This window comes from Lepidochelys kempii, chromosome 18 (assembly GCF_965140285.1).
Source record: "Lepidochelys kempii isolate rLepKem1 chromosome 18, rLepKem1.hap1, whole genome shotgun sequence".
Taxonomy (NCBI): domain Eukaryota; kingdom Metazoa; phylum Chordata; order Testudines; family Cheloniidae; genus Lepidochelys; species Lepidochelys kempii.
In genome coordinates this window covers 7,552,006-7,576,612 of record NC_136397.1, presented here as the reverse complement: position 1 = coordinate 7,576,612, position 24,607 = coordinate 7,552,006, and the positions used below count along the sequence as shown (strand labels likewise).

The window sequence follows — 24,607 nt, the reverse complement described above, 5'->3', positions numbered from 1 at the left end:
GAAGCTGTAAAAGAGCTGATGCTGTTCCTAAGCTTGAGTGCACCAGTGAAGCTGGAGGATGTGATGTAGTAGGATATCTGAATATATGGTGACTGACCATTCCTGCCTGAGGTCCAGGTCCGGTGATATGAGGAAAACTCATCTCCCTCCACTCAGGGATATGCACATAATGCTTTCTAGTGTTCAGTTCACTTAAGTCTCACATAAGACTGTTTGCGCTACCATCCCCAGAGCCTGGGACTTACACAGAGACTGTTAGTTTCTGTGATTTAGGAGAACCTCAAAAGAAAAGGGAAGTGTGTTTTGCAGAACAGAGGCAGCTTTCCACCCATGCTGCTGTCTAAATCACACATTGTAAAGGACCCATTGAAGGCCACTCTGCTTGTTGTGTAGGTGACTTGAGGGTTCAGGATCCTACAGATATGTTTCTGTTTAGTACAAGGTGCCTTAGGACTTTTGACTGCTTAACCCATTACAAAGGCTCTCAGACTTTTCATGTGATCTAGACTATGGAAGAGAGCCTGACTAGGATCCATGACAACTGCATGAACCATCCTGCCTACCATCCATGGTTACTTACCATCCCAGGGGCAATTGCTACCAGTTACTTTGCTGGGATTAGTGTCTAGGTAAGCAAGGTAGCAGTAGCTAGTTTCTAGTGCTTGCTTACTTCCCCCTCCTTAGTAGGAGAGCCAGCATCCTAGAGCAGACAGCTCTCTGAACCATCCCTCCACCCCTGCCCTCAGAAAGCACCCCTTTTAATTCAAGTAGTTTTCACATACATGGGAGGAGACCCTGTTTCAATGACCTGCCCAGTACATTAAAAGCATATTATAGAAACCCCAACAAGGAGACTATATAGGAGTCAAGTAGTTTCAATCCACTCTCAGCAGGAATAAACTCCCCTTGGCCAACAGTTATTCACAACCCCTTGTCCTCCCCTTCCGGTGTTGTGCCTCTTGCATGTGTTCTCACTCCAGTTTAGACTGTAAACTCCTGGGGCAGCTTCTAGAGCCCAATTTAGCCCTGGGGCGCTCCAGGAAGAGGGCACACACAGTTTGAAAAAATAAAACGGCATTTTAAAAAGTTTAACACATTTATTTAAAATACAATTTATAAAATGTTTTTCTGCATACTTAGGAGCACTTCCATGGGGAGACAGACAGCTGTGTGTCCTGTAGCAGATGCACACAGCTTTGCACTTACCACCTGAATACACACACATGCGTGCACACGCATACACACACACAGATAACCATAAAGTGCCCCTAAGAACACACACAAAAAACCCTATAAACATGTATTAGAACAAGAGCTCTAGCCCCTCTGTAAACAGGGCCTTTGACTTATCCCAACACTGATTTCTGGACAGGATCACTGACCTACTGTCCACCTGGAAGAGGGGGCCTAGTGGCAGGTTTCTCCAGGAACGTTGCCCCCCCCCCGCCCGCAGGTTGGAAGCATCCTGACTGACCACGCTATAAGGATGAATAAGCTGGAGAGGGGTGCTCTGGTTAGCTCCCCCCACATAATCTTATATTAGTTATGTGAGGTTGATGCTGGAGGACCTGATTTTGTCCTATGAGCAGCTAGCAAGGATGTCAGACCCCTGATATACAGGTACCAGGTGGTAGAAAAGGGATACTGTTGTCCTAACATTGGCAAGATATCAGAAGCTACATCAGGAGGCTTTTGCCAGCAGCTGGCCAGCCAAAGTAATAGCTATTTTAATTATTGATTAAGGAAAGGCGTGGTGACTACACAGTTATCGCAAATGTCTTTCCCCATCCTCTTCTCTTCTACCCTCCCCCATCCAGCTACTCTTCCCATCAGTTTCTCCTTGCTGCCATGAGGGAAAGATGTTTCCTGTGAAGCAGCTGCTGGCGACTTGTACAGGTGCTCATGCAGCACATTCCAAGCCCTACCTGAGAGGAAGTTAGGTAAACATCAGATTACAGTCTTATAAAACCACAAGGACTTGAGCCCAACTGCAGGCCTAATGGGACATCTGTACACCTGTGCCCACCTCTCTGATTACAGCAGCGTAAAAAAAAAAATTATAATCCTTTAACAAGCATTCCAAGGGCTCACTTGATTTAGGGAATCGCAGGAGGGCAGGACAGAAAAGAAATTCAGTTAAAAGATCAACGTTCTAGTAGATTTCATCTTTTGTACACAGGTAGTTTATTTTACCAGTTGTTTGCTGTATTTCTGTACACATCTTGGTTTACTGTATGGGAATCTCCCATACAACTCACTTTAGGCAGAGGTTCTGTACAGCTGCTTCCTTTCAGGCAAAAGAAGATGGGTTCAGGTGCCCAATATTCAACCTATTAAGCACAAACAGTGGCCCATGTCATATTGCACCTGTACAGAATACATCCTCCAAAAAACCAACTGTGTGGAAAGGCAGCTTCTGGAAACACAGTGAAGCAGACTAGCCCACGGTCCTTTTAGGTGAAGGGATGATCTAAATCCTTCTTGGCCTCTGGCTGCTGTCACAGAAAGATAGTCTGTTTCTATGCCACACATGCTGTCTACAGTAACAGGTCCTATCAACATGCTGAGACATCTCTACTACTGGAGTCTTTCCAGCATACAAGATACATTCTTGTTGCCCCAGCAGAAGGAAGCTTTAGTGTTCATCTAATCCCTTGAGACAATTAATATTAAGAGTTGATCAGCTTCCTTGTTGTCTAATATACAGTTAGACAATGCAACACAATAGTATAGGGCACAGGAGAAGCAATGGAGTAGCTATATTTGACAGCTTGCAACAGCTGATTTGGTGGTACCTTAAAATTCTCTTCCATGGCCAGGACCCCTTCCTCAGACCCCTTTCTTTTTTGGGGGCTGGAGGACAGAGCTTAGCAGAAAGCCATTTGTTACCACCAATGCATGAAAACAGGGATTTTTTTTCCAAACTTTATTGAACATGGTTTGTTCCCGATGTCTATGATTTCTAGAAGTAAATGCATCAAGTACAGCACTGGAATTGTACCATAAGCCATCGGTCCATCACAAGCCACTTAGGGTTCAAACCTCTGGAGCAGTGGTTGCCCAGCCTCCTGCCATACGTCAGCCTTCCAACAAGCACATGCTGCACAGAGCCAGGCTCGTTACCATGCACTAACCGGAGTGGACCAGTACAGTATTGAACTAGTCTATTCCTAGCTTGTAAACCTAGATGCAACAGAGCCCTGTTCCTTCACCCTGCTTTCTCTGCTGGAAGCAGCAGGTGTCTCCATGGGATCTGTCGACATTCCCTTCTCCCCAAATACAAGAAATGTATTACTAAGTTTTTCCTCAAGCCAGCAGAAAACTAGCCAAGCTTATGACAGGTGCAGTAAGCGAACTAGGCCACTGGACTCCACTGGCTTCTGGGGCCAAGGCAATTAGAAAGCCCAGGTACCTGGAAGTCCCCTTCCATTTGCTTGGCAGCAGTGGAGATACAGAACGAGAAGCTAAGCTTGCCAAATCCTAGCCATTATATTGTGGAAATTCCTAGAAACTCCTTTTTTAGAACACTATCAACTACCTCTCTCAATTAAAACAAACTAAACAGTTAAAACCCTTCCCATGCACTTGGTTTAAAGTTGATCTGATTTACAAACAAAAAACAAAGATTCTTTGAAACAGAACTCGCTCAGAAGTGAGAGAGACAACATGCACATGTGGGGAGGCTTCCCATTCCTCTTTTAAATCCCAGGCTAATGAGTATGATAAACATTATTGCTGGCGCTAGCTTCAACTGAAGTGGCACACACGACTCTGCACCTGTTCAGAGTCCTTAACGTACCCCCCTTCCTTTTACAGTGACTTGGGACAGCCCTCGTCGGTGTGCCAATCACAGTGGGTGGAGCAGGGGGTCACAGTGCATGGGGTTCAAGGTCACAGTGGGCAGAGCAAAGGGATCACAGTGCAAGTAAACCAGGTAGTTCCCTCTGCTCAAGTCCATTTGTCCACCACGGCAGTGCAACCCGTGGCAGCTGACCCTGCTTTTGACAGCGTGATCTCTTGCCCATATCTATCTGCGTTGTTTGAAACCTTGTGAACCATCAGGACCCAGTGGTTGCCGTATCACATTATTGGGCTGCCTGGAATCTTCTGGCTGGGAGATCCTTGTTGGCCTGCAGGAAAGAAATCAGTCTTAAAAAGAAGAAATACGTCTACCTCCCCCATGCAATTCCAACTAAGACGGGGAAGAGTCCATCAGTGGAAAGTCACCGCCATGGTGAAAGTGCTGCTGTACTCTGCAGGATCTCACAGGCAATTGAGAATTGACTAGTGCTCCATTTCCCCAAGCCCTGCTCTTCGGCAGCCAAAACTCAGGTAACTTCAAAGTCCAAGTTCCTACCCTACCCGAGCGGAATCATCCTGCTCTGGTTTTATTACCAACCCCTTTGTTCACTGATGTTCTTTAGGAACATTTATCATTTCTGTCTTTTGTCAGAAAGCCATTCCAGTGATGCACCTTTTCCCACCCCACGCACACCTTTTCTTTTTTTAAACTGAAGTCCTTTGGTCTTTGGAAAGAGTGGCTGCTGGTCTGTTCAAACAGGACTCCAGTTTAAGTTGATCCCCCCCTCCAAGGTTATGTTTAGTTGGAGAATACACTGGGAAAGGACTACAGAGCCAATTAGATGTCAATCAGAAGGCAGGGCAGAACATGCAATATGGGGTGGGAAAGTGCCTCTGGAGCAACTGGTCTGTCTCTTTCTAATCTCCAATCAGTGATAAAGCAGCATGGCTGTGGGGGGTGTGTGTGTAAATTCAGCTTGTTCCACACCATTTGAGTGAGGCTAGCCAGCTCAGCTTGATAGTCACAGACAAGACTCTCAACTCGGTAGCCCCCTTGCTTGGGGAAACAGTCACATTTTGTTGAAAGGTTATGCTCCCTGTGTAGACAGACAGACACTGATCTGTGCAGAATTATTTCTAATCCTTTTGTTTTACTATTAAAGACATTTGTATGAAACATGGCAAGTCCTTCCTTGCAGAGTCAACCTGCTCCTGCTGCCTAGTCCCCTGGTTATGTCAGAGAAGGTTTTGTCCTCGATGAAGGTGTTTAAAAGCCCACAATCTGTATCTAAACACCTTTGCTTCCAATAAGCATTTGCTTTCATTTCTATGCATTTGAGCTATACCGTGTCACATTTGCTAACAGCATGCCCCCACCTCTCCGTGGGCTTTAGGTATGTAACATATTAGGTATCAGCCTGGCTCCTCTTCCCTCTGGAGGACTATCATCTGTAGGATGGCATTTGCTGAAGGACTTCCTACAGGGGTTAGTTCAGGGATGCGGCTAGAATTGCCATTAAGCCCCAGCCATTCTCACCTGTCTAGAATGGGTTTCTCCTGTTCCTCTTCTGGGCTTGCGCTGCCCAGAATTCGTTTTCTGGCTTCTGCGTATTCTGCTTCTCTCTGTGCCAGAGACTTTACTGGAAAAGCTGGTCTGCTCACAGAGTTGGGGTTACTAAGCACACCGTTAGTTGTGGGCCTCTTTAAGATCCTGATCTGTGGAGGAGGACCTGAGGGAAGGCTGTCGTCCTGAATGACAATCGGCACTTTAGGAGGAGATTTTGATTTTCTGCTGTTGAAGAAAAGACACAAACATTTAATTAGTATCTATATCCCACTGACAGAAAGCGTTAACTGCTGGGAGCGGGAGCCCTGCCAGACGGATACCGTCTTCATGACTAGGAGGTGTCTTGCAACAATTAAAGACCTTGTTATAATTGCAACTCAGATACTGTAGTAGAGAGCATCCTTATTTGAGATTTGCCCACTCAAGTCAAACGTGTGGAAGGGCAGAAGATAGACCTGGTGCTTTGGTTCCTCTCCTTTAAAAAAAAGAAAAGGGGGGATGGGGGGAAGAAGAAAAGGAGGGGTGCTAGGACACAGACCAGAGAATCTCACTTTCAACTGGGTGGGATGATGAATTAGAGTTTTTTGTTACCAGTTTCAATCTTAAAAATTAAAAGCCCAAAGTTTCTGAGTTGGGGTGTCCCAAGTTAGCTTGTAAATTCTTTGAGGCAGGAAGTATTCTATAGTTTTGTGAGGCATCTGGCCCATTCCTGAGTGCTAAAAAACCCATAGCACCTACATTTGAACATGTAGGAAGGAAAATATACTTAAGTTATCTCAGGATTTCCTACAGCATGCATCAGCATTTGATATTCTCTCTCCAGCTCCACCCACCTTCCTTTCTGGAATTATGTCCCCACAACCCCACTTCAGATTTTTGGTACAGTCCCTCTCCCACCTAAAATCACAACAAAACAATTCTGTTAGCTTAGGCATTTGCCCTTATTGAGCCACCAGAAAACTGAACGAAAGACTGACACTCATCAGAAGTTTAGATTTTTTTTTTTTTTTTGGTTTGTGGGGGAGAAAGAGAGGTGGGAAGGGGAGGTAGAGCAAGCAGGAAGATAGAAACCCAATTCACATCACTGAGAACAGTGACAAGTCATAGAATCACAGAATATCAGGGTTGGAAGGGACCTCAGGAGGCCATCTAGTCCAACCCCCTGCTCAAAGCAGGACCAATCCCCAATTAAATCATCCCAGCCAGGGCTTTGTCAAGCCTGACCTTAAAAACTTCCAAGGAAGGAGATTCTACCACCTCCCTAGGTAACACATTCCAGTGTTTCACCACCCTCCTAGTGAAAAAGTTTTTCCTAATATCCAACCTAAACCTCTCCCACTGCAACTTGAGACCATTACTCCTTGTCCTGTCATCTTCTACCACTGAGAATAGTCTAGAACCATCCTCTTTGGAACCACCTCTCAGGTAGTTGAAAGCAGCTATCAAATCCCCCCTCATTCTTCTCTTCTGCAGACTAAACAATCCCAGTTCCCTCAGCCTCTCCTCATAACTCATGTGTTCCAGACCTCTAATAATTTTTGTTGCCCTTTGCTGGACTCTCTCCAATTTTTCCACATCCTTCTTGTAGTGTGGGGCCCAAAACTGGACACAGTACTCCAGATGAGGCCTCACCAATGTCAAATAGAGGGGAACGATCATATCCCCCGATCTGCTCGCTATGCCCCTACTTATACATCCCAAAATGCCATTGGCCTTCTTGGCAACAATATGTTGACTCATATCCAGCTTCTCGTCCACTGTCACCCCTAGGTCCTTTTCCGCAGAACTGCTGCCTAGCCATTCGGTCCCTAGTCTGTAGCGGTGCATTGGATTCTTCCGTCCTAAGTGCAGGACCCTGCACTTATCCTTGTTGAACCTCAGATTTCTTTTGGCCCAATCCTCCAATTTGTCTAGGTCCCTCTGTATCCTGCCCTCCAGCGTATCTACCACTCCTCCTAGTTTAGTATCATCCGCAAATTTGCTGAGAGTGCAATCCACACCACCCTCCAGATCATTTATGAAGATATTGAACAAAACCAGCCCCAGGACTGAACCTTGGGGCACTCCACTTGATACCGGCTGCCATCTAGACATGGAGCCATTGATCACAACCTGTTGAACTCGACAATCTAGCCAACTTTCTACCCACCTTATAGTGCATTCATCCAGCCCATACTTCCTTAACTTGCTGGCAAGAATACTGTGGGAGACAGTGTCAAAAGCTTTGCTAAAGTCAAGAAACAATACGTCCACTGCTTTCCCTTCATCCACAGAACCAGTAGTGATAGGTTTGTGGCAGCACAGGATGATGTAACCCACCCAAGCCAGAATACAGGCACAAAAGTCTCACTGACAGAGCACAGCAGGTCAAAAAAGAGTTGGTACATGAAGGGGTTACTTGGCTTTCACCAATTTCTTCATTCTATTTCAGTTTTGGTTTTTTGTTTGTTTTTTAAATGGCTTCCCTATAGGCGTGGCTATATCTGCTCTTGAATACGCTACTTCAGGGATCAAATTATCCCCAATGATCTTTCAGCTACACTGCTATGGATTAGAGGTGCCACAAAGTGACATATTACTTAATACAAGCTCCCCATTTCTTAGCTCAAATTGGAGGTTAGTTACATCAAATTTAGTGGGTATCTAATGCAATTTACCCTCCTTTGCCAACTCTCTGAACCTGCAAGTGTCCAACTCCAGGCAGGGGAGCCTAGAACAAGGGTGTTTCAGACCAACAGATCACCATTACCTTTCCTTTTGTGTAATCTTCAGTTTCTTTTCCAACCGTCTATCTATTTCCTGTAAGGGATATGAGAAACACAGTGTGAAACCTCTCCCCTTTTATAGAGAATTTACAGATTCTACTTGAGGACACTTGTAATTTCTTTAGTCTCACTTTTTCCATTACAACAATACTCTTACTTGCTTGCAAATCACACACAGAAAGATACCAATCTGAAAAAAAAAATCCAAACCCTTATATGAAAGGGTCATGTACATTTTCCTGTATTCGTTGGTATTAGCAGTAGGAGAACAGCAAAGCATTAAAGATAGTTTGGGACCCATACTAATGGCTTTTTAAAAAGTTTCATGGTGATAGAGTGGCAGTTCATCTCATCGGAACAGCACCTTTGATCCCAAGGATTCCCCAAGCACTTAAGCGACCACTGAAGCTTCCTCTGGGGTGAAATGTGACTGTTTAACAATCAGAGTAACATTAAACAGTTTCACATATTATACACTCCATTGAGGAAAAGGAAAATATACCTGAGTGTCTCTGGTACAGTTACACTGGAACAGACCACTGGGGTAGCTGCTGCTCCTTGATTCAGTCATGCAGGTGGTAACTAGCAGGGCTCAAGGAAGTGTATACCGCTGGCTCAGCTTGCTGTCCTCCGCCCATTTGCTAGCTTACAAAGCTATTATATGAACTCAACTCATAACCAGAACCATAGTGAAAGCTTGCTCCTAAGGAGAGAGGCTGTCTGCATTGCCATCACGAGCCATTATCAGGTTGGAAGCTATGTGGCCTACAGCCATCCATTCAGCTACATGTGGTTTGCGTAGCAATTCCCCACTATACTAAGAACAGGGAAGGGATGCAAATGCTAAGTCACTGACAACCCTACTTGGTTCTATACAAGTATGGTTTTACTATTGGTTGTGTGGTTCTAGGGCCACCAGCCTGAGAAACCTGTAGCCAAAAGCTCAAGTGACTATGCTGAAATTGGTAAAAGTACTACCAGATGGCAGCTTCATAATGTTCCACTGAGTTGTGTGTTCAAGAAGCCACAGCGGTCTGGGTGGAGCAAACTTTGATTTTAACTGGAAAAGGGCAATGAATGGTTTGGTAGGTTTTTCAATTGCAAAACCAAACCAAAGTTAAGCCATTTGACTATGACAATGACATAGTTCTAGGCACCTACAGCCTCTTTCGACGTCATAAAGACTCCCAATATTGTCAGAAAAGTTAGCATCAAGTTGCAATGCTACACAGACGGTTGAGGGTGTATGCATAAATAAAGCATATCAGAAGCTGCCTACTTCTGACCACCTGCAAGAACAGAAAGACTGGCTGGGAACTGGAAGTGGAGATGCAGCCATCTTGGCTGGGAGCTAGAAGTCTCCTGTACTGGCTGGTGCTGAATCTGAGGATCAAATCAAGGTGAAGGAGCTGCCTTATATGTCTGCACAAGCCCAAAAGAGGTTAATTTCCTGCTATAGAAAAGCGCATTTAAAAAAAAAAAAGCGTTGTGAAAGCCAAGTGCTTAACTACCCTCACCCCAGGTAGTAGACAACTGGAAGGATGCTTCCTCAAACATCTCATTAACAACTCTGTTATTTGGGAGTAGGATGGGGAAAGAGCAGCATCTCAACCAGCTTAAGAGTTCCATGCTTTTAATTTACAGTGCTATTTCAGTTACTTTGAACACTACACAGTGACCAAGCTTCAAAATCAGTCTTGTGTCCAAAACATCCAAGCCAATCGTGTCCCACAACTCCTTTAAACAGGAGCTGAATTTGATAATCCCCTTCTGGGGAACATGGAAGACTAGACTCCTTGTTACACTCAACATGCAGCCAGCAATAGGGAACAGATACCTGGCAGGATAGCATAGAGAAAGGGTGTTACAGGTTTCAAAGTAGCCCTATGGAAATACAATTGGAAGCTACAAAAAAAGCGAAGGGCTTACTGTAAGCACATGAAGCTTTACAAGGAGTCGAGCTGGAAAGCCTACTTTGGTTTCTCTTACATGTCTGACATGAGAGCATGACTGGGCTGAACCCTTTACAGAGTACTGACTCTTGGGGGGGAGGAGGGGGGCAAAAACACCTGTGTTTTGGGGAACATCACTCATTACAGCTCCTAAATCTCTACTTGCCAAATGACACATCAAATATTTGCCTGATGCATTTATACCTAGTGGCAACTTACAGTAGCCAGTACCATTTCACAATCTTAAATAAGAGAAAAACTAACCCGTGTTTTCTCACACAAGTACTGTCTTTAAGCTGCATCACATCACATCTTAGAAACGAGTCCCATTCTCCAATAAGATCACTCTCTAGATATCAAAAACTTAAGATAGAGGCACCTTTGCTTTGCACCAGCAGAGATTCATTGGCATTTTGCCAGGTGTCTAAAGGCTTCAACCAATTTGCACATGTTCCAGGGAGAGATTAAAAAAATACAACAAAGCCATACTATTTGCTTGAGGGTTTTGCTTCCTTGACAGGAATCATAGAATATCAGGGTTGGAAGGGACCTCAGGAGGTCATCTAGTCCAACCCCCTGCTCAAAAGCAGGACCCATCCCCAATTAAATCATCCCAGCCAGGGCTTTGTCAAGCCTGACCTTAAAAACTTCCAAGGAAGGAGATTCTACCACCTCCCTAGGTAACACATTCCAGTGTTTCACCACCCTCCTAGTGAAAAAGTTTTTCCTAATATCCAACCTAAACCTCTCCCACGGCAACTTGAGACCATTACTCCTTGTCCTGTCCTCTTCCACCACTGAGAATAGTCTAGAACCATCCTCTCTGGAACTACCTCTCAGGTAGTTGAAAGCAGCTATCAAATCCCCCCTCATTCTTCTCTTCTGCAGACTAAACAATCCCAGTTCCCTCAGCCTCTCCTCATAACTCATGTGTTCCAGACCCCTAATCATTTTTGTTGCCCTTCGCTGGACTCTCTCCAATTTATACACATCCTTCTTGTAGTGTGGGGCCCAAAACTGGACACAGTACTCCAGATGAGGCCTCACCAATGTCGAATAGAGGGGGACGATCACATCCCTCGATCTGCTCGCTATGCCCCTACTTATACATCCCAAAATGCCATTGGCCTTCTTGGCAACAAGGGCACACTGCTGGCTCATATCCAGCTTCTCGTCCACTGTCACCCCTAGGTCCTTTTCCGCAGAACTGCTGCCTAGCCATTCGGTCCCTAGTCTGTAGCTGTGCATTGGGTTCTTCCGTCCTAAGTGCAGGACCCTGCACTTATCCTTATTGAACCTCATCAGATTTCTTTTGGCCCAATCCTCCAATTTGTCTAGGTCCCTCTGTATCCTATCCCTGCCCTCCAGCGTATCTACCACTCCTCCCTGTTTAGTATCATCCGCAAATTTGCTGAGAGTGCAATCCACACCATCCTCTAGATCATTTATGAAGATATTCAACAAAACCGGCCCCAGGACCGACCCTTGGGGCACTCCACTTGATACCGGCTGCCAACTAGACATGGAGCCATTGATCACTACCCGCTGAGTCCGACAATCTAGCCAACTTTCTACCCACCTTATAGTGCATGCATCCAACCCATACTTCCTTAACTTGCTGGCAAGAATACTGTGGGAGACCGTGTCAAAAGCTTTGCTAAAGTCAAGAAACAATACATCCACTGCTTTCCCTTCATCCACAGAACCAGTAATCTCATCATAGAAGGCGATTAGATTAGTCAGGCATGACCTTCCCTTGGTGAATCCATGCTGACTGTTCCTGATCACTTTCCTCTCATGTAAGTGCTTCAGGATTGATTCTTTGAGGACCTGCTCCATGATTTTTCCGGGGACTGAAGTGAGGCTTATTGGCCTGTAGTTCCCAGGATCCTCCTTCTTCCCTTTTTTAAAGTTTGGCACTACATTAGCCTTTTTCCAGTCATCCGGGACTTCCCCCGTTCGCCACGAGTTTTCAAAGATAATGGCCAAAGATAATGGAGCAGAAATTGCTTTTCCAAATCAATCAGTAATAAAAGTCTGGGACTGTTCAGCTGTCAGTACCCTGCAGTCACACAAAGAGGGGGCTATGGGCCACGTTTTAGAACCTCACAGGCGGTTTTCATGGCACACATATTAAATTTTATTTTTCATAGCAGAGCATTCAGAGTATTCTGAAATCTCATTTTGGTGATGCTGGAGGGCTCCCACCTCCATAAACTCTCATTCCCTCCCTCCCCACCCTTTACTTTCTCTATCACCATCCTCAGAGAGCTAGTGCCAGAAACTTCCCCTTTCAGTCAAGTCAATTCAAGAGTTAAAAGCCACCTCTCTTGTAAAATTATTATGGTTTTCACATCAGATTCTTTTCTGCACATGTAAAGATCACTTCCTTGCTTCCTTGGATGCACTTGGAATGAGAGTCAAGGGGCTTGTCTACATGGTGAGTGAATGGACCACAAGCCAGAATGTGAACTTAGAGCACATGAGTTTCACACACACTAACATTGCTTGTGTGCACGTCTACAGTGCACTAGCAGTTCCTTAGTGTGCTATGAAACAGAGTACATCAAAGCTCAGTAAGGAACTTTTAGTGAGCTGTAGCAGCATCCGCATGGGACATTAACGTATGTTAAACTAGTGTGCTCTAGGTTCACAATGTGGCTTGCACTATACTAACTTGCTAGGTAGGCAAACCTAACATCACAATCCCTCTTAACTTTCTTCCGATCAAACCCCTAATTACAATCATACTAACAACTGTAAGTTGCTCCTAACAATTTCTCTCATTTCCTTGGCTAGAACAGCCTCACAATCAGAGCAGAGTTGAGATGAAAGAATATCCTGGTCATGCCACAAATCATTGTAATTAGAACGACTGGGTACTCTTCCAAGAGGAGATACTTCCCATCTTCACCCTATTCCAATTACACAAACACTTTGTGATCACACATGGGGGGAGGGATAGCTCAGTGGTTTGAGCATTGGCATGCTAAACCCAGGGTTGAGAGTTCAATCCCTGAGGGGGCCATTGAGGGATCGGGGGCAAAAATTGGGGATTGGTCCTGCTTTGAGCAGGAGGTTGGACTAGATGACCTCCTGGGGTCCCTTCCAACCCTGATATTCTATGATCCAATATTGCTGTCACATACTAGATCCAGCCCACGCAGTTCTTCCTAATAGCCCATGTCAGCAGCGACCCCACACCATCTTATCCTTCTTGTGCCACCCAAGTCCTCAGTCAGTTGGTCACATGAATCCAAGTGGGAGCAATTTTTGTGTGTGGGGAAGATACCACATGAGAAATAGGAAACAATACTACATCTCAACAATCTTCCCATTGGACAGGCAAGACCCCCATTTTTTCGTTTCAAAATAATCTATCAGTTTTGTCAGGGTGCCCTTTTAGACTAAGAATGCCTGGGGTAATCCACGAAGGATGACACTGCAAAGGGAATGAGTGTATTGGAGGAAAGGTGCACACACATCTATGGTCCAGCTGAGTACTCTGGATCTTCAGCAACTGATTAGTCTTGTTTAGTCAACATGGCATGTATAGTCATTTAACAAACCCCTATGATTTGGAGGCATAGCAGTTGCTCTAACTCAGATTTGAAATGGTTGGTCACAGAAATCATATGCCAAATGTCTTAACAAAATAGACTATAAGATTCCAAAGTGTCCTCACAAATAGCTGGCATTGTAGCCTACCAAAAGTCATAGTCAGTGGACTATATACAGTTGTACTCAGCTTAAGTGGTTCTACCATATATTTTCATTACATCAAGATTTAGTACAACAGAACTGAACACAGTAGAAGAACCTATATAGAGCTGCTCTCTCCCACCATCCCTCCTATTACTGTGTTCTATTTCTTTCCTTCTCATGACTCCTTGCAGTGTAATTCCTTGGTCAATTTCAGGACTCCTCACTGGTCCACTTCTAAAGCATGATATGGCAGCACAGAATCAGCTTTTCCCTACTGTTACCACCCTCACACCCTCTCCCAAAGAAGGTTTCCTTGTTACACCCATGATCCAAATAATCCCGACCGCCACCCATGTTGGGGTTCTAACGCCAGTCAGACACCCACTATGAACAGCAACAGACAATTGAGAGCTTCCAATTATGTTTAAAACTCCCGTGGCTAGCGCCCACCAAGGGGTTTACCAAGACATTTCGTAATTCATGTGTATTTATGCAGAGATACTGTATTAATCATATATTTTCTCTTGAAACAAACATTGTTACCTCACACTCTTGAGCTCTATTTGAGATTGTTTTTTTATTAGGTGTTGCTATATTTTGCACTCATGGTAAGAAAAGTCAAGTTACAGTTTGCAGAATGTTACCTATTCAAATTATGTTGCCACCTTACTGGACAGTGTCCCTTAACGGGTCAGCAAAAAAATGTGGGATATTAGTGACCTCTCTTCCACACGTCTAGCAGTCCATAACATTGCATGCATTTAGGGCTTGAAAAGTTGATGCACCTCACAAACTTTGGTCTCAACACTTTGAAACTGAAACAAGATCACTTTAGGGGCTCCCAGCAGTCCTGTTTTTGTCAGTTGATTCTCAACCAACTTCAGCTACTATCCTCACATGCTGCACTGTGTCACTGAGCTATGCAGATAACATGTTAAAATTAGGGTCTGATTTATGACTCTTGAGTGCCAGAAGCACTACAGCAACTGAAAGGCACGAGCTTACAGGAGAGACAATCAGACTTACTATTAGAAAATATCATGCAGCGCACACACTCATTAATTGGGTTGGTCACACTGCATGAGAGCTATGTTTATCTTTTGAGATTATTGGATTCTGTTATGGGAGGATACCTCCTCTTCACAATTCCCTATATACCAGGTTTACATTAACAATAGCTAAGAAAGTCCATTTTACATTCCCCTTTTTCCCCTGCAAAGGGATCTATGAATAGATTACTAAATTTAGTAAAAGAATTCCTATATGCTGTTTTTATCTCAGTCATTTTTTAAGACTCAAGAGAATCCAACAGAAAGCACAGTGTTTTGCTTATCCTTTGATATTAAAAGCCTGTTGTGGACGGGGGCTAACAGAAGCTATATATTTATCATGAAGTAGGTCTTTAATATCAAAATCTCCATCCATCTGCATTAGAGACAAATGCTATAAATATCAAGACCTAACGAAAAGTAATCTGTCGCATCCACCAAGAACAAAAGGCAAACCTACCACAATCACTGTCTATAGTCACTTATCCTGATTGAGAATTCCATTAATAGAGGACTAGTGTTCTGCAGCATGCATTAGAACATGTAGATGAAGGGCATCCATCTCCAAGGCAACCCAGAGATGCACATTCCAGACATCTTTTGGTTGGAGTCTGCATCCACAGTTCAGTACAGAGCTAGACGCCACACCAGGTAGGCATGGTTCTCCAATTTGTGGGGAAGTGGTGGAAAGGGAGAAGAGCAAGAATTAGCGTATCACGAATAGCCAAATTTGAGGTGGAGTCCCCACCTAGTTCTCCTGTTCCCAAGAGACTAAAATAGTGAGTGAAGGAAATTCCCTGAAGTTCCCCAGTGGCAGAATTTCTGGAAATGTGCAAATAGTGATAATTTGCCTTATTTCTCAAGATTTTTCTATATATGGACAATGTTTACACTTCAGATGTACTGGTATTTCTCCTATGTCTCCTGCATAGGCTATAATTTTTTTTAATGTTAAAATTAGTGCTTCATCAAATAGAGGAGTCTCATTTATGTCTGAAAAAACAAAGTTAATGCCCAAGGTTACTGGAACTGAAAGTAAACAGTTATCTATTTTTTTTTTCCAGTTAGTTTACTTTGTGAATTGCGTATTACTGTCCTACTATTTCTCCTGCATAGTCAATTTCTTCCTTGATGAGAATGAACAAGGGAACAGAAAAAATCCAGGCAATATTCTCATAAAACGATTCACTTTCTGAAAGAGAATTTTTTTTTAAGTTGCTCTTTAAGAATAAGCTTGAACAGCATTTTCTGTCACTTTAAGGAACAGTAAGGGAAGAAGTCTAGTGAACTGAAAACACAAGATTGGAGTTATTTTGTGGAAAATCAAGAGAAAATGTGTGGTGGAGCAGGCTGTAATGGCCACCAAGGAGAGAAGTTATGTTTGGAAGTTATAATTCTGAACAGCAGCCATGCCCCTTTCTGTACTTTGTACAAATTACCACTGAACACAAAAAAACCCCCCTAAATCCTGCTCACTTTACTCACTTGAGCAATCCCATTTGAGAGTGAATAAACTGAGTGGGATTGGGCTTTAGGAGTTGAATCCTTCAGCAGTGATGTTAAACAAGGTCCTTTCTACTTATTTGTAAGGATGCAGTTAAAGCTCCTACGGCATTTTATGAAGCGTAGGGGGATAACTCTGAGGACCTGGCTAGAATTCCCTTACTTAGTGAGAACAGGTTTTAAAATGTTCAAGGTTGCATGAGCCATTGCCGAGTGCATAATGCAGCCATTCAACCACTAATATCCAACTCATTGCTTCATAAGGTGCTTTGGGATATGCTTGAGTACAAAAGGCATTAGATACAACTAATTCTAAGATATGTCTAGTTTGTTTCCCCATTAATTTCTCTTCTCAGAAATGTTTCATTAATTAATGGAACAATTTTCTAGGGTACTCCCATTAAATCCTGGCTGTAGTTTGTAGTCAGTGCAAGGTTCTCAGTCAAGACTATTTTCAGCTTCACTGGGGCTTAGGTTTTCTGAAGGTAGCCAATTCTTAGCAGCAGCCTGTGCAGTTAGACAACTGGGAAACAGCAAGTACCACAGTTGTTCTGCAAGACTACATTAAATCCTAAGCAGTGACTTACAAACTTGTGTTCTGCGGCTTCAGAACAGCTAAATATTTTGATGAGATATAAAAGCCTTTAAATAGTATTTCACAAATTCCTTTGTAATCCTTGAAATCAAAACTCATCCTTGTACCTCATACATTTTAAACCTCGTCAACATCCTCAGCCTTCAACTTTACCCTGAAGCCATATTTATATGATTCTTTGTTCACACATTAAAATCCCATTGTGTTCCACTGAATTCAATGGATAGTTCTTTTATGACAAGAGGACAATGCTGATTAGCAGTCACAGGGTCAGACTCCATAACTCTGAAATAACATTTCCCCTTAGCTGTTGTGCTTTGATCACATTTCAGGTCAATTAGAGTTTACTGCAACAGGCTGGGAAAGATCCTAAAGTAAATTCCATATTAATATAGGGAGGCAGCGTGATTTAGTGGCTGAAGCAAGGAATTGGGAGTCAGAAGACTTGAGCTCTGACTGCTACTTACATGCCTCTGCTAACCCATTTCACAGTGCTATGAGACCCACGAGTGAAAGGTAGAATACACAGCAAATGCACAGACAATAAAAGTGCAGATCAGAAGTACAATCACTACTCTGCTCAATCGCTCTTATATATCACCTGGCTGCTAAGAATTTAGAAAAACTAAACTGTCTGCTCCCCATAGCACACCAGGGTGCAAGATGCATCCTAGCCAAGTGGCCAGGGTTCAAAGTCAATTTAAACTTAGACTTTGAACTACACCAGGCTCAGTTTTAAGCTTCCACAAAGAGCCATTAGAATTAATATTTTAGCACTACTCCTTGGAAGAAGAAGCCACAGCACCATCAGCTGAACAGTACTACTATGATACGAGATGGTTGAGCAAATCTGAATTTATCCCTCCCACTGCTTCCATAAGAGATGTTACCAATAAGTTGGCTTATTAAGTTGTTAAATTTGAAGCCACAGTTTGAGAATGGAAACAAGTTTCCAAAGAACAAAAAACTATCCTTAGGTTACTATCAGTTTCTTTGCAGGTAACAGTGACGTAACACCTTGGGGAAAGAGCAGCACAGCCGTACTGGAAATGGCTGTAGTAAGACGCACCGAAAGGGTTACATCAACGTTTCTGTCTTTTATATGAAGATTCAACAGCTATTTTTAAAAGGACAAATTGGAATCAGTCGCTTCACTGCAGGTCTGTACCAAGTAATTGGAATTTGGCTTTCAGTACAGAGTCAGTTTTACATAAAGATCAGAATTACATCAACGGCGAAAGTGGTGAAGAATACTATTGTCACTAACATCTCTGTTTATGAACAGAAACACAGGCGCGCCAACTCCTTCTAGCCTGTAAGCAATGGCAGCTTTTCCTTCCTACCAAGTTCAAGTAATAGTGGTGAGTTCTAGTAAAAGATGCTAAATTGTACGTCTGGTATACCATGTATCCTAACTAAATGTTATGCATGGATTATTTTTATAGACACGCAGGCTTTCCTTCTGCCCTGTACTTTTAAACACCAACATTGTACTGAAGAGTAAAAAATGAAAGGTTAAATTCCATACAGCATCTGTCAGAGTATTTGGCTCATGAACTCTGAAGCTGGAGGAACATATTTGTTGCTGTACTGGTCTTCAAAGACGACGGCCAAAGAGATCATCAGGATTTTATAAATAACCATTAGTCAGGCCCAACTTACAGCTGCAGTTACCTTCACTCAGATTAGTAAACGAACAGTATACTCTGGGAGACTTCTGGCTGGGTGAAAACAAGCTAACGCTGTATCAATACAAACCTATTTCTGTCTTGAGGTACTGATATAGTGCATAATTTGCAAAATACCATTGATGAACAGTTGATCAAACCAACATAAAGCAGGCAAATTAGAGCTCAGGCTGATATACCATTGGCTCCAAATGACCCCTTTTCTCCATACTCCCCATACACTTATAAGGCGGACATTCTAGCCTTGAAGTAGTCTCCAGCTTGAAGTCTATTCAGATTCAAAAAACAGATTTAAAATGGTTCCAGGTGCTACACCTACCTTTAGGCCCTCAGCTAATTTTTGTTATTTTACAATTACTTTTGAAAAATGTTACTCCCTATAGCTGTACAGAGGAACTCTCACAAACAGGACACTTAAGTTATGTTAGTGGTTAGGATGCTAGGCTTGGACTTGGGGGAAGATGTGCATTTGATTCCCTGCTCTGCCACAGACCATGGACAAGTCACTACATCTTTCCATGGCTCAGTTTCCTCATCTGTAAGATGGGAACAAGCAGTATTTTCCCTACCTCCTGGGTGTGTTATGAGGATAACTACATTAAACATTGTGATTGTTCAGATACTACAGGAATGGGGGCTTTAGACAGAAATGCACAAAGTAAACCAACTGAAAAACATGTGTTTACTCTAGTCGCTCTGTTATAGTCATCTTAGGTGTTACTTGCAACAAGATTCAGAATAGAGATTTAAATTGATCTCTCTTTTAATTTTCAAATTCTTGATTTTTATTAGTTTAAAGGTGACCAGCAAAGAAAAGAGTTGGATTTATGCCTGATTTGCCTAAAAGTTTTTTTTCTGTTTTCCTTGACGTAAGAAATTAAAGTCTTGTCTGCCCGGGAAAACTCTGGGTATATTTACACTGCCATTGGCAGTATGATTGCAGCACATGTAGACACACCCAAGCTACCTTTAATCTACCTAGCTAAGGTACCAATACCAGTGAAGCCATAGCAGCATGAGCACGTGCCCAGACTCCCTGGCAGGCTTGTATTAGGGCAGCTAGCCTGACGCTGCTACAGCTGCATTGCTGTTGGTGCCCAAGATTAAAGCTACTTTGGGTAGGTCTACACACTGCGGTGCAGACATACCTTCTGATGACAAGATGTCACAAGAATTGAGAGGGAAAGGCCATTTCCAGACAGCGTGTTTGAAACTCTGACTCCTGGGCAACAAACAACTTTTTGAAGTTTCACCAACTCATTCTTTCAGTTCAGCTGTGAGAGCACACAGTACATGTTTTCAGACATCTAGGAATTCCTCCAGCAAAACCAGGGAATACCAGACTAGATATTCCTGATATTTTAAGAGTATCAGCCAAGACACAACTTTCGGGACAAGCTGCAGCAAAAGGGAATACAAAAGCCCAATTCTTTAAAAATCCTTCATACATCATTTTCCCCACACACATTTATTATTACTTTGGAGATAAAAATAAAATATATATGCAAATAAGTCTACAAGTTCTATATTGCCCAACTGACAGAGTACCAACTAATGAGTCAATCTTTTGTAAAGGTATAATTAACAGGTAGGTATTCATTAAATTGTCCATAGGGACACTATTAAAAGTCATGTTTGTTTTTTTTTTTTTTTTGCTGGTTACTAATACCTTACACTGATCATATGTTTAAAAAGACATTTACTTTTCACAGTTTATTTTTTGCACCATATTCATCTTCACAAATGACTAGAATAATCAGTGTAACTATCTAGCTCTCCTGCACTAAGAGCAATGCTGCAATGTTGCACTAAGTATACTGTAGAGGCATGTATAAATTCAAGTGAAACTTTTCATATGAAGTCTTAAAACCCACAAAGAAAGATTTCTATTATTTTTCAGGGTTGTTGTTTTTTTTTTTAAATAAAAAAAGAGGGTTTGTTTTTTAAAAAAAAGCGCCCAAATTTCAGGCCTACACTACTCAGGAGTTCCTATTTAAACAACTGAGATATTTTAATATTTACGCATACATTTTTAAAGGAATACCATATACAGAATGGCTTACACATTTTTCCAAACCCACTCCTGTCTTACATGCCATGGTAGAATATGAACTACCTACAGTTAAGTACTTAACCTGTTTTGCTTCACCTGCCCATAGTGCTTCTCCAGATGGAAATTGACAAGCAGTTGTGCTCCACTGGGTAAGCTCTACATATCATAGTCATTGGGGTTGCTCTACGCCGAACAAAGTTTCGGTGAAGGAGAGAGAGAGGAGAAACAATGACCTATCAGCAACAGATGATCAGGTCAGTTCATGGGCTCTTGCACATAGCTGTTCCCTCATGGTTCTAGTAGCAGAGTGATTCCACTAAGGCAGCTCTCAAATTTTACAGCCTTATAGCAGTTACAACAGTTTACATGAAGAGTAAGCATGTCTACCTATAGCTGCCTTTAGAATGGCAAGTGTTTTATCCTTTGTGAAGAGTCACACTGTCTGCTTTTACCATCTCATCTCATCTCCCCCACCACTCCCTGTATGTATCCTGTTCCTCTTTTCCTGTGGGATCTCTCTCCACCACTGGTGGCCCTGGTCTCACTGTCAGCTCCTAGAGTCTCCAACTGGTGGCTGGCATCTCCAATCTGAGGGTAGCTCCTGTTTCCTCTCCTATGTAGCAGCAGCCTCTATAGGAGGTAGCTAGGTTTGCTCCTTCTTCCAACTGCTGTTACAGGCATCAAGAGACTGGACAACTGTAGAAGCAGCTGCAAGTATGGAGGAGTTAGCACCATGTGGTCAGTCTGCTCTCCATTGAGCAGTATGAATACTACTGCACTGAGGATTACAGCAGTTTCCCCCTGTTGGGCCCACTGGGAAAACACTTTAAGGAGGACCACCACTTGAGATGAGATTTTCCTGTAAAAGAAGTTTAGAAACAACTACTAAGGGTATAGACTGGGGGGGACGACACAGAGGGAAAGTGGGTGGAAGCCTAGAATTCCTACATTCCTTCAAGTCATTGGTCTTGGCCAGAATTATCAACAGCCCTCCAGACAAGTTATGTACCTTCATGGAACATTTTAACGAGATGGGGAATTAACACCAATGTTCTAGACAAATTCTAATAGCAATGATGATCACAGCATTGACAGACTGCATAATTGTTTCACTGGCAAACACTATCACTCCACTCCTGGCTTATTTAGCTTAATGGCTTTCAAACAAATTGTAACCCAACATCCTTTAACAGAGAAAAAAACAGTTTTACCCAAATAATGATAGTGAGAAATGAATTAATAAGTGTAAACAAGTAGAGAGACATTGTCCAAGACCAAATTCTATCTTCTCACACTTTAAAAGCTTACTGTTATTTAGCTTGTCCACTCTCTGAAAAGGGAAGATGCTAGGGCACATCTCACAAGAATACTAATTCCCCTTCCCTCACCATGCAGCTGTGTGCACCATACAGGTTACCCACCTACACTACCACTCAAATGATGACCGCATTTCAGTGGTGCTGTACGTAACACAACTTTGGGATTCTTCAGAATGAAAAACACAATAGATATGTAAGTTATTGATCTGGCTATTGAAGATCAAAAATGGGTGATTGATATTTGAAGTGAAACAAAGGGAATACTTGGTAATACTAAAAGCAGGCACATTCTTGTCTTAAAAAAAAAAGTATAGAGAGGAATCATGCTTCTTGTCAGCCTCTGGTTAGAGATACCAGCTCTTTAGTTAGTGAATTTAATGTTGCACGTTTGACAGAATCAAGTACCAATTACCTTACCAGCCACATCACCCGCAGCAGGTGATGAGCCAGAGCCCACCCAACATCACGACACTTTGCAAGTCTCACTGCGTCTCTCTAAAGCGAGATTTCATTTGAATCTTTCACGAGAGCGGGCGAGTGAGCTGCAAAACTTTCAGCACCTTCCCTGTGGTTGCTTTGTTTCAAGCTACCTTTGGAGGTAGGAAATCCTGACTCTAAGCCACAGCCAGAACTCTATTATTCAGCCGGCGATGAAGATCTCGCCCAGAGGCCCCCATTCATCGCCACATAATCCAGACACATTTCTTGGGGGGGAGCGATGGAGTTTAAACGCAGTGAGAGGCACGTGCGAGTCCAGCCCCAAGCCCCAGACCCGACCCAGCCCCCCAAGGAGAGCTGGGGCCCGGCCAGCCGGAGACACAATCCTGCCCCCGTGGACCCACGCGGGCCAGCAGCTGCCTGTCCCGCCGGGCCGGGCGGGGGCGATGAGGGCGGGGCAGACAGGCCCCAGCAGGAATGGGGACACGGTCCCTTTAAGAGGCCTAGCAGGCGCTCAGGGACCCGGGCTCTTCGCTGCCGCCCGGCGGAGACCACCCAGGCGGGGCCCCCTGGCCAAGCCGCGCGGCCTCGCCCGCGCTCCCCCGCGCGCGCGGCTGGGCCCGAGCCGGGGCCCTTCCTCACCCCGCTGTCGGCCGCCTCCTCCCAGCTCTCAGCGACCTCCTCATCTTCCATTTTAAGTCTCCGCCGCCGCCGCCAGGCCAGCCCGCCCCCGCGCATGCGCCCTGCCCGCGCCAGCGATCGGCGCGGCCGCAGCCTCAGCACATGCGCGCCGTGAGCCGACCTCGGCCCCCTTTCTGCACGTGCGCGCTCCTGCAGCCCCACGGACATGCGCACTGCACAGCCCGCCGCCTGGCTGAGTGAGTTGAGGCGTGGACACACCTGTCCCCCCGGCCCCCAACCCGTGGACACACCTGCCCCCCCCCCCCCCCCCGACTCCCCATCCACGGGCAGCCGGGCGATGAACACACCTGTCCCCAGTCACACACCCCCTAGCCCATGAACACACCTGTCCCCAGTCACACACCCCCTGGCCCATGAACACACCTGTCCCCAGTCACACACCCCCTGGCCCATGAACACACCTGTCCCCAGTCACACACCCCCCGGCCCATGAACACACCTGTCCCCCCAACTCCCGCATCCACAGGCAACCGGCCCATGAACACACCTGTCGTCATCCCCCCAGCCCCTGAACACACCTGTCGTCATCCCCCCAGCCCATGAACACACCTGTCCCCAGTCACACACCCCTTGGCCCATGAACACACCTGTCCCCAGTCACACACCCCTTGGCCCATGAACACACCTGTCCCCAGTCACACACCCCCTGGCCCATGAACACACCTGTCCCCAGTCACACACCCCTTGGCCCATGAACACACCTGTCCCCAGTCACACACCCCTTGGCCCATGAACACACCTGTCCCCAGTCACACACCCCCTGGCCCATGAACACACCTGTCCCCCCAACTCCCGCATCCACAGGCAACCGGCCCATGAACACACCTGTCGTCATCCCCCCAGCCCCTGAACACACCTGTCGTCATCCCCCCAGCCCATGAACACACCTGTCGTCATCCCCCCAGCCCCTGAACACACCTGTCCTTCCCCCCCAAGCCACAGGCAGCAGGCCCCTGAACACACCTGTCCCCAAAGTAACAACAGGCAGCCAGCCCCATGAACACACCTGTCACCATGTCGGGAGGGGAGATAAATCTGACAAGGACCCGGGGAGTAGGAGGAGAACTGGGACTGGCTGGGCAAAGAGATGGACCAAGGAGCCAGTGGGGATGGAGACTTTGGTGATGGGGGTGGTGGGTGAAAAGCAGGCTGTGAGGGGAGGGAGATAGATCGGACAATGAGCCAGGCACAGGGAAACTGGGATAGGATGGGCAAGGAGAGTGGAGACAGGGAATTTAGGATGTGAACAACTGGTAATGGCTCGGGAAGGAGACTGGGCTGGGAGCTGGGCATAGTGGGGGGCTGGGTGTTGTTAAGGAAAAGTTAGCACATGTGACTCCATTTTGGTTTGGGGCCCACCATAGTTTAAATGCCAGCACATCATACACCAGGAGGAGCGATCCTTAGATACTGAATCCCTTTGAAAATCCTCCTCCTTTTCTCCAGCCTGCCTCGACTCCCAGGATCTGG

General features: G+C 44.6%; 1 protein-coding gene across 1 annotated transcript; it reads right to left on the bottom strand.

Moving 5' to 3' along the window:
- Window positions 1-1,077: 1,077 nt before the first annotated feature.
- On the bottom strand, window positions 1,078-23,191 carry SZRD1 (SUZ RNA binding domain containing 1). The gene is made up of 4 exons (XM_073316299.2): window positions 23,078-23,191; window positions 8,118-8,167; window positions 5,339-5,593; window positions 1,078-4,130 (listed from the first exon to the last, which is right to left on the bottom strand). The coding sequence occupies exons 1-4, from the start codon at window positions 23,171-23,173 to the stop codon at window positions 4,028-4,030; spliced, it is 504 nt and encodes a 167-aa protein (XP_073172400.1). The 5' UTR covers window positions 23,174-23,191; the 3' UTR covers window positions 1,078-4,027.
- Window positions 23,192-24,607: the final 1,416 nt, after the last annotated feature.

Coding starts and splice junctions, on each gene's coding strand:
- SZRD1 (XM_073316299.2), bottom strand. CDS start 23,173: ATGCGCGGGGGCGGGCTGGCCTGGCGGCGGCGGCGGAGACTTAAAATG. Junction 8,168..23,077: donor AGGAGGCGGCCGACAGCGGG/GTGAGGAAGGGC, acceptor TATCCCTTACAG/GAAATAGATAGACGGTTGGA. Junction 5,594..8,117: donor AAGATTACACAAAAGGAAAG/GTAATGGTGATC, acceptor TTTCTTCAACAG/CAGAAAATCAAAATCTCCTC.